The sequence below is a fragment of the Sinocyclocheilus anshuiensis genome, unplaced genomic scaffold, assembly GCF_001515605.1.
Source record: "Sinocyclocheilus anshuiensis isolate Anshui unplaced genomic scaffold, SAMN03320099.WGS_v1.1 scaffold615, whole genome shotgun sequence".
Classification (NCBI taxonomy): domain Eukaryota; kingdom Metazoa; phylum Chordata; class Actinopteri; order Cypriniformes; family Cyprinidae; genus Sinocyclocheilus; species Sinocyclocheilus anshuiensis.
Genome location: NW_015552647.1, coordinates 2,432,499 through 2,445,483, shown reverse-complemented (window position 1 = coordinate 2,445,483; position 12,985 = coordinate 2,432,499). Strand labels below are relative to the sequence as shown.

Sequence of the window (12,985 nt, the reverse complement as noted above, 5' to 3'; positions counted from 1 at the left end):
ATAATCTTTCCCTAGCTGCTGCAAATGAATCATTAAATCAAGTTGAACTTGAGAATCATATCAGAATAATCTGTTCATGATTTTTTTTTTACGGAATCGGCTTAAAAATCTGAAAGTTATGACTCAAAGAATGTGCAGTATTTGAATGCTCCGGTCCTCATCCATTCTTCAGAATTTCTCCTTTCTGCTTAAAAGAAAGTCATACAGTTTTGGAATGACATGAGGGTGAGCAAATGATGGCAGAATTGCCATGTCAGGGTGTGAAGTGTCCCTTTAAATCCAGAATAAACCCATGATCAGTACAGAAGCAATGCTATGACAACAGGATTGCTAAGAAATTGCATCTTGTCTCATGGGAAAATGCATAAATAATACTGTGAAATCCTCTGTATTTTCTTCCTTACTTTCTTGAGAATAAAAAAGCTATAGCTTTAAAAGCTCTTCAGAGACTGTTTCTTAAAATATTTCAAACACGATGAAATCCATTACTGTTTCAACACATTTGTTACATTTTTGATGTACCCACACACCTGTGGTCTTACGCATTTAAATGCATTTTTACGTAAAATATTCATCGGGTAGAGCGCAGACCATAAGCTTTGCAATATTAAAATATTCACATTATAAGGCAAAGGAAAGGTTTGACCATAACCTACATATATTTCAACTCTCATTCTGCATATAACAAGATTTAAAGTACCCATTCACTCCTAGAATTTGAATGAGTTTGCGCACAAAGGCATTATTAATTCAAATATTCCTATTTAAACAGCATAGCCTTGCTGTTGCATAATAGCTACTTGCCCCAACCCTACTGATCCGTAGCAGGAACATGATCACTAATGAGCTTATGGAAATCCAAAGTTCCGGATAAAAAAAGTGCTTTCAGGTCTTAATGAATATACCGAGAGCTGAATTAAGATTTGAAAAAAAAAAAGAAATGCACCGGCATATATTCCCCTGCAGTTGATAAACTCTCGGTAACCACTGAAATAGCTGCTTGGCCAGTCCCTTTCCCCTGTGTGCGGTTAGCAGCGCTTGGAATATTGGCATAACAAAGACCATTTATCAGATCCAGCATCTGAACATTGCACCCGCCAACGAGAGCGTACTGTAAATACTGTAGTTTTTGTGGTAAGCCAACGATAACGCAAAGCTTTCACTGTGATAAAAGAGCGCTGTTAATGCATGACAAATGACAGATTCTGCTTCACCGTACTCTTGATTGTTATGAATTACTTAAGAGCCGTGACTTTTCTAAGCACCTATATTCATTTCCGCTGTCACAAGAGCAAATAAGCCAACAGTTTAGCTCTCTTTCAACAACTGCCATCTATCATTACGTTGTGTGTGGCGGTTGGAGTGCCTATGAATCAGGGGCAGTTTCATGAGGCAGAGGAGCTTGGAGTGATCTGTAACACTGTGTCGAAGCCTTGCAGGCTGACTGTTAAGAGCAGGCGCTTAGCCCCTCCGGCGACTTGTGAACTGTCATTCCTCCTGATGGGCCAGCTGCCCTCTCTCTAGTGATAAAGTCAATGCTGATCCGCTGACTCGCAGTCGATCACCATCCGACTCCGTATAGATTTGCAGGGCAAACACGGACTTTTTTTAACTGCAAGAACATGCAGAGAAAATGTTCCAGAGCTGTTCTCCGAAAATGCCTGACAAAACCGAAAACAATGTGCTTGTGTTTGCAAATGGGCACGTATTTATGCTGCTGTTGACATTTAGAGGGGCATTTTAGCACTTGGTGCCGTGCTGAGATCTAAACGTGTTTCAGTTTGGCAGAGCAAAAGGGCTTGTGTGCTTTTCTTTTCTAGAATTTGCTCCATCTGGGCTCATTTAAGATTTTTGGGACATGTTTTTACTAGAACTTATAGCAATTCTAATTCTTAATCTAGTTAATTGCATGTACAGTTTATTAATTGAGGCTTAGAAAATATTGATGTATTACGTATATTATTATGTTATTATCTGGGCTCATTTAAGATGATTTTTTTGACACCTTTTGTTTTTACTAGGACTTTTAATCAACTCTAATTTTTAATCAAGTTAATTGCATGTACAGTTTTTTAATTTCATTCATTTGGAGGCTGATATATTACATTATTGTGCACATGAAAACATCTTTGGAATTCACATACTGTACGGGTCAGGTGGCATGATTAATTGTTACTTTTTATTGTGTTATTTTTTTTATTAATTGCTCTAAATTAATGTGTTAAAATGAACAGACCTCATACAATATAATGAAACTGTTGCACAGGCCTCTGTAGGCTCCACATTTTAAATCTGTTTGTACAGAAAGCGGAAATCACAGTGAGTTGAATGGATGGAGGACCCACTGAGAGAGCATTGGAGCTGTGTGAAGACATATTACAGTCCGAAAGGTCTGTGACAAGAACACAGTAAAAACAATGATGAATTCAGCACACTGGTCAGTCTTTCCCTTTTTGCTGGGGAAATGTCTGAGGTGGCGTGACCTTCCATGAATGATAATAGCTGTTCTGTACCGAAGTGTAGAACCGGAGAAAAAGGCTAGCTGTGGAGGCACAGACTTAATTACCCATCCAGAGGTCGAGAAGGTGGAGGTGGCATGAAACAAATGTAAAGAAAATATGACTACAGGACTCTGGAGGGCAACCGAGCGGCTGCAATATTTCAGCAGAGGTATTCAGTTCTCTCGCATGATTTGTGGTAATGAGGGTGAGTGCCTGAACAATAAGAGAGGCAATGTCAAAAAAAAAAAAATCATAACTACTTTAAGGTAATATATATTTATATAATAGCGAGCTATAAAACTTTTTTATTTTTTATTTTTTCATATTATCGAAGTAGAAAACATTTGTGGTGCTTAATGTTTTCTTGGAAACTATGATATTTTTTTTTGTATGTTCATTTAAAATAGAAATATGTTGTAACATTAAAAATGTATTTCCAATCACTTTTGATAAATTATTGCATTCTAATCTTAAAAAAAAAAAAAAAAGTATATATCATTGCATATAAACAATATGCAACAATAAATGTTTGCTACATTGTTGTGACTTCCTATGTGACCATGGACCACAAAACCAGTCACAAGGGTCAATTTTTTGAAATGGAGATTTATACATCATCTGAAAGCTGAATAAATAAGCTTTCCATTGATGTATGGTTTGTTAGGATAGGGCAATATTTGGCTGAGATACAATTATTTGAATATCTGGAATCTGAGGGTGCAAAAAAAAAAGAAATAAAAATACTGAGAAAATCGCCTTTAAAGTTGTCCAAATGAGTTCTTAGCAATGCATATTATTAATCAAAAATTAGGTTTTGATATATTTACGGTAGGAAATTTACAAAATATCTTCATGGAACATGATCTTTACTTAATATCCTAATGATTTTTGGCATTAAAGAAAAATCGATAATTTTGACCCATACAATGTTTTTTTGGATATTGCTAAAAATATACCCAAGCGACTTAAGACTGGTTTCATGGTCCAGGGTCACACATTGCATTCTAATTTGCATTTTGAGTATTTGAAAAGATGCCTTAAATTATGACAATCTTATCTCATTTTGAGTTTTGTATTTTAGTATTTAATGTAGAATTTAATTTTATTTGTCATATGGAATATAGAAGGTCAAGTTGAGTGCATTGCATTGTGTGCATTCAGCACCCAGTACCCAGTTTTCTGTTGTATACTGCACTACTTCCATGCATTCTTGCAGAAATTGTATGTAACAGAAGTTGTATGGTAAGATCTAGTATTAATATGATTGCTTCCTATTTGCTTATGCATAGTATGTTAAAGTTTCCACTATAATTGGTTAAACCAAACTCCAACTGATCGTGAGATATTTATTTCATTAGAATCGGCCGTTTATGGTTTTTAAATAGCAGCGGTGACATGCTATTACACTAACATTAAGTAATTTCCGAGGGAAGATTTGACCCAGCAACAAATAGATGAGTAACAATCATGCTATTAATGCGTCATCTAGAGTGGTTCAATTTGCAGTCAAATAGATAAGTAAGAATGTATGGTTTAGGCAGGCTGAGATGGCCCCCAAAGCTAATCACCATAATTAAGCAGGTGGTATTTTCTCTTGCCAATATTTCACCGACATCAGCCACTGAGAGCTTTAGAGCATCGAGGCAACTCTGAATAATTGATGCCGCTTGTGAGCATTTATAATTTACGCCTTCATCCATCTGAGAAAGATTGCAAGGCAGTGTCGTTGAGGAATTCTCTAACATTGGGTTTATCCTGCACATCTTGTTAATGGCAGCTGTTATTGCTTCCACGGCCACCCTATTTATCGAAGGGCTGTAGCAACACCTCGCACCTCAGTAGCAGCAAAATGCCGATTCAGATGAGCTATATGAATTCATATTCCTTTGGGTGTCTTTCATTGGAGCTGAGTTCACAGTCGACTCACTGTTTTCTATCATATGTCATGCTTTTAATGAAACTAAATGAGATTTTTCTTTAAATGAAAACAGGGGAAACAAACAAGAGCAGCTAACAAGTGTTTCCATAAGCCATTGTTAGGCTATCTATCGATTCTTCAGGGGGGTTATCATGTTGGCTGTTCCACCAGGATCTTATTCATTTATTCGGTGCAGCCGACTGTAAAACCATCACTCATCGATGGTCTCAGTGAGTTGTCGACTCGAGAACAACTGCAATCGGTTCATTCTAATTCGTGAATGAATCGTTTGGTGCGATTTGCGAACCGATTTTAAAAGGTTAATTGAAAAGAATCAGTTCGTTCTTGAATCAGACACCGCTTCTGCGTGTCGGAGCACGCGATATATTATAAGGAGTAACGATATGTTTTATGAAATGTAGTGAAGTAAAAAGTACGATCTTATGCTTTGGAATTTAGTGAAGTAAAAGTAAAAGTTACTCAAAATAAAACTACTCCAGTAAAGTACAGATACTTGAAAAATTTACTTAAGTACAGTAACGAAGTAAAACTACTCCGTTACTGTCCACCACTGCTTTCTGGCACCTGTCTATGCATCTGTATTGCATATTGCCATTGATCTCTCTTTCTTTCTTCCTCTATCAAATTTTAGTTTATGACATTTTACCCTAAAACTTTAACGCTATTCTATTGCCTTGAAAACATTGATATTTGTTTCTGCAAATGCACATCTAGTTGTTTTGTGAAATGAAGCCCATACTTTAAGCTTATCAAAAGCAGCAATATTTTCCAAAGCTTTTCCTTCCCAACTGCATTTCCTTCCTGAGAAATGAAACTTCAAGTGCACTCCAGGGGGAAAGTGGTCTTGCGATTTGTGCGAGGAATACTGAGTTCGGACATTGATTTCCTTCTAAATTTCTTTCCAAGTCTGTTACTATAACTAGTGCTTCAGGTTAAGCTTAGCTGACAGGCTGGAACCAACATGTGGCCCCTGGGCGGAGGGTCCCAGGTTTTTGTTACTGGGAAATATCTACAGAACTTTTGCATTGCACATAGATCAGGAAAAGAGATTTTAATGCACTCAGTCTAATTTGTTATACATTTAGATGCTACATTAAATATTTAATATAGAATTTGTCATTCATCACATTATACAGTTATTTGGATCTTAAAAATTGTTTATAACCCTCAAGCATTGGTGGATGCAAACAGATGGAAGCTAAAATTGTTCTAGTCAAGTTCTATGAATAGTCTTTGTGAGCATACTCAAAACCGCCTAGAGGAAGTTCTGAGGGAGATGGAGTCATACTCCTTTCTTTTCTCTAGGGTAACAGTGTCCTCCTCACGTGTCCATGGTTTCTCCTACGCATTGAGGCTATCAACATCTGTTCCTCTCCCATATTCTATGTTGAGATCTGGCTGTTCCTCATGAATGGAGAATCAGGGTGCTTTAACACTCTGCGCCAAAAGCTCAAGTTTGTTTGTTTGGTGTGATAGCGAACTCTTGAAAAGTACATCTGAGGTGTGGTTCTTGTGAACTCATGGTTCAGAGTTGGAATAAATTGCGGAAGTGAACCGCTGTCGATGACGAGTAATTGCCACCTTTGCATGCTTCCAGTCACACATACTGTAGACCATTTCTTTCAGGATCCGTTGTAGAAAAATCCCACTTCCCTTCTTCTAACAGGCACAACAGGGCTCAAAAACGTGTGTCCAAACACATTTTGCATGACTGTAGATGTGCAGTGCATAATGGATTAACTCATTAATGCATATGTTAGTTAAATAACGTGATCCAGAAAATCTTTGTTCTTAGAGCTGCTCTGGTGCTTCAGAATGGAGAGCAAGTTTCATACGAATTGCATTCGCCAGTAGGAAAGACAATCAATTTGGAAGAGAGGGAACATTTAAAAACCATGAAATGAAAAATGGGCTTGCATTTATAGAGAGCTGAATTAATAAGAAACTACTCTGTTTGGAATGTAATTGTGGAAGTCATATTCGTCAAAAGAAGAGCTAAGAAAAGTAGTCAAAAGTTCATTTTCTAAAGGTCATATTTACTTTTGCTGATAGAAAATCCCATGTAATTCATACCATGACTTTCAGAATTTTATCTATTTATAGTTTGTACAGACAGCTATAAAATATATGGAGTAAACACTGAGACTTGGTCTGTGAATTGGTCTGTTTGTTTGAGCAGCTGGAGACATCAACAGAAGCTGTGACTTTAGGACTGGTCTATGTCTAAATAAAATTGTTTAGATGTAACATATACAGTACATTGCAAAAATTACATCATATTTTACTATATGCTTTACCGGTGCCTGTTTGTTTGTTTTTATCTTATTTATATTTATTTTATTATTTTTATTTTTGAATTTTTCAGACATATCTGTATATATATATTTTTTAATTATTATAATTGTTAATAGTGTACTTACATTTGGTGATGCTAAAAATGCAGCTTTACGAATATTTGGGTTAGTCTTGAATATGGATCCAAAATGTTATTTATAATCATTATTTTAATCTCTAACCATAATATAAGAGTGTTTTGGTTGGATGTAGTGAAGGTTGCATAATGGTGATATAAAACGACAGCTTTAAGATCAAGCAGAATCCACTGTCTACTGGTTGCATCAACAGTCAATCAATTTAACGCCCAATCGATAAATTGTAATCCTTATATGGCTAGCACTCACTGGAGAAACATTATATCACCTAATTAATATTCATGAGCCATGTTTATAATGTGTCCCCCACTTTTAAGGTAATTCCCAGGATACCGACTACTCAGATTTTGATATTGTGACAAATCTAGCTGTAATATGTTAGTATACAAAGTACTTCAGAAGAAAAATGCTAATAGCATCTCCAAGATGTAACTCATTGCTGGTGGTTGGATATGGACAGAAGGAATCGTGACAGTTATGTGCATTTATTCATGCTTTATGTTTTTATTCATGCACCATATAAAAGGCCCCATTATGAAACTTTAGATATCCAGACCATTCCCACAGCTGCATTTAGAGGATGCTGGACGGATGGCGTGAGACTTGAGGGCTGTGATATGAATAACCATGAGTGTCACTGCAGTGCCATGCCATCTACTTATAGCTTCGTGGGAGTGTTTGCACATCTGTCCAGGGCGTAGAGAAAGAGCAAGTGCCAAGACGAAAGAAAAGGGACAACAGGGAATGAGAAAGAAAGGCAGAAACAAACAAAGATAATTAATAGCTTAAGTCTTGGCTGTGCAGGTCGATAGAATGTCTCCCATGGTGCTTTGCTCACATATATCTCCATCCTGTCTCTGAACTGCAGTAATACAGTAGATGAGGAGGATGTCTGGCTGAATAATCCTATTATATTTTCCCCATCACTTAGGAATACAGTTTTTTAAGTATCAACAAAAGTATTTTCAATCATATTAGTTGCCTTTGTTCCAAAGAATGATCCCTAAGTGTAGGACCTTCAATTACAGTGGGAGCCAAATGTCTGAGACTTTTATTTATTTAGTTGTACTTTTATTTGTTTGTTTGTTTGTATGCAAAATAATTTAGCTGAAACATTGAATTGAAATATGATTTTCAGAATAATTTTTTTTTGGTTGTCTCATTTTTGCTTTAATGACAGCAGCCGTCAAGCTAAAATTTTATTTTATTTTATTTCAAATTTGATTAGTAGCCTAGACATAGTACAGAATATCATCTTTATTTACCTTATTTTACACCATAATGTGTTTTCAATTCAAAATTCTAAAACTGTTTTTCCATGTTTAAATAAAAAAAATCCTAGATTTTTTTTTTTACATGGTCTCAGACTTTTGGGCTGCACTGTAGATGTTTATGAATTATGTTTGTGTAGCATTGGAGTAATTCCTTCATAATTGATGGCAACAAATTAATAAATAACGCAGATGAGACAGAGCAGTGGTGTACCACAGAGAGCGAAGGGACTGAGCATGGTATCCTGCACCTCGTAGAATCTCTGCTTATGCGTGATAGGCTGATAAATAATGCTTACTTATTGTAATATAATATGTGATGTACAGCCCACAGAATTCTCTCAGATATTCATAGCTGACTGGAATGAAATGGGCACAGATTCAGTGGGTAAAGTGCAGTGATGTGTGTTGATCTTCTGAAATGAAGAGACAAATAGTTTTTTCAGCATTTTAGGTTGACTTTTAGTTCAGTGTGAATTAATGTTCCATTTAATGTTTGCACAGTGATTGAAAGCATACTGTATGGAACACCAATTACTTCACACTATCAACAAGAAAACAAATGCTATAATATATTTATTATTGTGTTAAAAAAATTTTCAACATTTTTTAACATTTTTGACATTACTACAAAAATAATAACTGCAATAATAGAGAAAAATGAATATTTTTACCGTTGATTATTCTCTCTCTGTGTTTTTTTTTTTGTGAGCAGAGGCACTGCCTCTCTATTCTCCTCAGAGAAAACGCCCCCGGTAAAGAGACCCTGTTATATTGAGGGTCTGTAGGCTATGGATGTTTGATTACGGTGACCATATCCTAACCTTAGCCCATACATTTTTAAATGATGGCACATAATGTTTGATCGTCTTATGATTTGTTCGTCATTCCCTGCAGACTCAAGCATACCTATGGAGCGTAAGACAGGGCTCTTCAATTCCAGGCCCGAAGGCATTCCCGACTTCATTTTGTGTGTGTGTGTGTGTGTGTGTGTCTGTGTTACTGCCCTGACCAACACATGGTTCAATTCAGTCCTGCCTCCAGGGAAAAAGCAGAAAAACACTATGTTTGTGAAACGCCTCACTGTTTTTCTCCTCTGTCTTTCATGGCGTTTTCAAACGAGGGCTTCGTGACATCTTAACCCTGTATCGATATCAGTTATTTGCTTGTAATGTCTCTAACCGAGTGTGTGTTATCTAATACCGCAGTAGGTTCGCGGTAATCAAATTGAACAAGTTTGCGTGCGATAAGTACTCTACCGCAAATGATCATCCGAGGCATTGAGGAAAACATGCTGCACCGGTTCTCTTTGTTGACTCTCCTTCAAGCAGAACCTCATTCGATATTTTCAATATCTTCTGGGTTCCAGTAATGGGCCAAATTTATAATGCACCTGCTGCTGAGGGACCTTGAAGGGTCGAATTCTGAAATGAAGGAATAGATTTGGTGAGTTTTGAAAGGTGACTGCCACTAGCATACATCACCATGGAAAATGGTCACCCAGTGGTACCGTGGAGTTGACTTGGGCCACCGCTGAGTGATGAGCAATCTTCAGCCGCAGCATGGCACAATAACAAAGTAAACAGCCTATGCTGCTCTCAGCATACATAAATCTCCAATATTTGATAAATAAGATTTGCCTGCTGTAATTGATTCCATGTGGAGATCCAAATAGAAACCTCGGAGGCCCTGGTAAATCTAATCAAGAGGGAGGTTAGTCATATGGTGAGTTACCTAAGGCTTTGTAATAATGGATCAACGATTATAACCTTCATAATTACTGGAGACAAACATGCAGATTATTATATATAGCGCATTAGATTCGGTCTGACGTTTTCTGTGCTTTGTGATTCCTCTCCGACAGTCTGCTCTCAAAAACCGTGCGTGCCTGATTCTGGGTGAGGTGCAAATGCAGCATGGATTTTGTTGATAAAAGTGCCCCGCTAAAAGGGATTTTTGAAATATATATCTAAGTTAGATATCCCAGTTGACGCTGTGGATTGCTGGGCTTCTTTATCATGTTGAAGTCTGTGGGAGTTCTTGAGGAAAACATGACAGACATCCACTCACTCGTGAAAATGTGATGCTGTCGTCCCTTTTTAAATCGAACACGGTAAACCCAGAGGCACAAAGTCTCAAATCCAAAGCCAAAACTTTTGCTTCAAGAGAGAAGACAACTTTTTTTTCTCTCTGTTGTGTGCTACTTCAGAAATGTGTAGAATAATGGATCAGCTTCCTTTTCTCAAGTGAATATAGAAATTGCAACAATAGAAAATCTTTATGACTGGATATGCGCTATTTAAATAAATGGTTCATGAAGAAATGAAACTTTTCATCATTTACTCATCTTTAATGAGACTTTCAGTGAATGAGAACTTTAATTTCAGTGTTTCTCACACAAAGGCTTCAGGTAACTTGAAATATAGCACATGACTCATATACAGTAGACCAATTTTATGATACTTTTAGGGTGATTTCTTGTCCTTCCTTAAGCTTCAGTCCATGTTTATTATAATTGAATAGAAAACAGCCACCAGAACATTGTTCAGAATTCTTTTTTTTTTCCACAGAAGATAGACAGTCATACAGGTTAGAAATGACATGAGGGAGAGTAAATTATGACAGAATATTTATGTCTTGGGCGAACTGTCCCTTTAATTGTTATTGAAGACAGGCTGCTAAAACATCTGGATGCTTTGTTAGTATCTTCTCTTTAGCTGTTTTCACAAAGTCTGGAAAGGATAATTAAGTCTGCCACAAATCAGAGGATCAACTTCTGACATCCTGTCACTTTGGTCTCACTCAGGGCTTGACTCTGAATGTGTCATTGCTATTAATAGAACCTTTTCACAAAATTAGGTCGTGGCTCTTTTTCCTTGTGTATTTCCCTAAAGACCCTTATGAAATGTTTAGACATGCAATTTTCCTGCACTGTTGTATTTATTTTTTGGCAATAAGAAGTTACTTTATTTGATTTTATTTTTGTTATTTTATTATCAATTGCCATCATGGAGAAATATTCCTTTTTTAATCTAGATGGTGTAGTCACAGGATCTGCGAGTGAGCTGATGTTAACCAGTCAAACCCTGACCCCTGGGTATAATAAAGATCCCCATTCTAAAGAACATTCTATCTCGAATTACATTATCAAATTATTGTTACTTCTACATGATTGGAAGTTTCATAATACATTGTGCATGTCATTAATTTCTATGAACACAGTGGACAGAAAGAGCTCCTTTCAAAAATCTGTTTTAGATATTGGTTCCAAAAAATAAATAAATAAATAAATAAATAAATAGAAAACTGACCAACCCACACAAAGAACTCTTATAACTCAGTCAGTTTCTCCATCTTGTCAGTACCCATCTGTTCTCAGATCACCCCTCCTGCTGTTCATTATTTTTGATTAAGCATCAAATATGACCTGCTGGAAATGCTTGTGCATATATTGGTCAATTCGCACAAGCCACGCTTACAGGAATGCATCAAAACACCATTTGTTCCTTTTAGAAAGCCATTTATTCCCATTGTCTGTTACAACAGCTTGGCGACCAGAACCAAACTGACACTGCAACCAGTGGTGTGAGCTTGGGACAGGGTGACCAGTGGCAAATGGGTTCAGGAAACCTGTTTGGAAACAATAATTATTTTTGCAATTTTCTGTCTGTCTTTATTTTTTGCAATTCTGTTTGCTAGCAATTTAACAAACTATTTACATGTTTTAACTACTGTAAAATACTGTCTGTAAAATATATTAAAACAGAAAATAGTTTCATACACACCCACCCAAGTCACTGTGACTTTGCTTCATAGCTGTCTCATTCAGTGACATGTGGAGTTCTTACCTTGAGGCCTTCAGTCATTCAAAATATCTCCTGACTCAAAAAGTAGCATATGCACACAGCAGAGGGCTGCAAGTGACTGCAAGACTCCCGCCGTTAGGAAGCCTCTCCATATGGCATCTTTGAGGGTTCTCTTTTCTGTCTAATTAACGACTTTGATGCAAATCAGTGTTCCTCTCTCAGCGAGCACAGGTCAAACGCTTTTAAAACGCCCTCTCCTTGGAACGGCAACCATCGGCTTGTGTGGAAGTTTACAAGGGCTCTGTGTTTTCTCAGAAAGGATGTGAGAAGTTTAATGAGCTTATTATTATGCGTTTTTTTTTTTTTGCAGTTAATCTGCATATGACTATTTGCTGATATGACAGGAGGTTAATTCAAGGCATCTGTGAAAGGAAGATAGATATGTAACAGTTGGAGATTGCGAAGATGAGACTTTCTACAACAAAGGATTACAACAAAAGAGTTAGGGCATTTGTTAAACATACAGTAACATACATGATAACAAAACAAAAAAATTGATAATGAGGACTGATGCAATTTAAGAACCCAGCAGAGCAAAACTTTTACACACTGGGGTTCCAAAGCTAAACAATGAAGTTTCTCTGGAACATCCAGATTTTTCTACCGTTAAGAAGATGGAAAACTCATTTTATTCATTTGATTTTGCTCTTTTGCTATTCAGGACTGATGAAGGTACTTGTTGTCAAGTGGGATTTTGGTGAGAGAAGCGAATAATCTGGTGAGAATTCAGATACCTGAGGCAAGATAGTACATGACCAAAACAGCATAATTACCCATGTTGACATCCTTTTTTTTTGTTGATAGTTTTATATATAGAGGGAAACAACAACATATATAAGACACATACATATTTATTTAAAGCAACTTCTATTGCATGTAGAATTTTTTTAATCAGTTTTATGCATTCTCATCGTGCTTTACTGTTTGAGCTACATTACGCAGGGTTAAAAAATGATATTTATAATTTTAATTAAAA

The 12,985-nt window shown here is 36.6% G+C and overlaps 1 protein-coding gene across 1 annotated transcript in view; it reads left to right on the top strand.

Annotated features, from left to right (window-relative positions):
• The first annotated feature begins 2,700 nt into the window (after positions 1-2,700).
• Positions 2,701-12,985, top strand: part of grm4 (glutamate receptor, metabotropic 4) — a 64,347-nt gene continuing 54,062 nt past the window's right edge. The window contains exons 1-4 of the mRNA XM_016458528.1: positions 2,701-2,706; positions 5,746-5,894; positions 8,859-8,923; positions 9,041-9,061. Coding sequence (XP_016314014.1) covers positions 2,701-2,706; positions 5,746-5,894; positions 8,859-8,923; positions 9,041-9,061 — 241 coding nt within the window. The remainder of the gene's footprint in view (positions 2,707-5,745; positions 5,895-8,858; positions 8,924-9,040; positions 9,062-12,985) is intronic.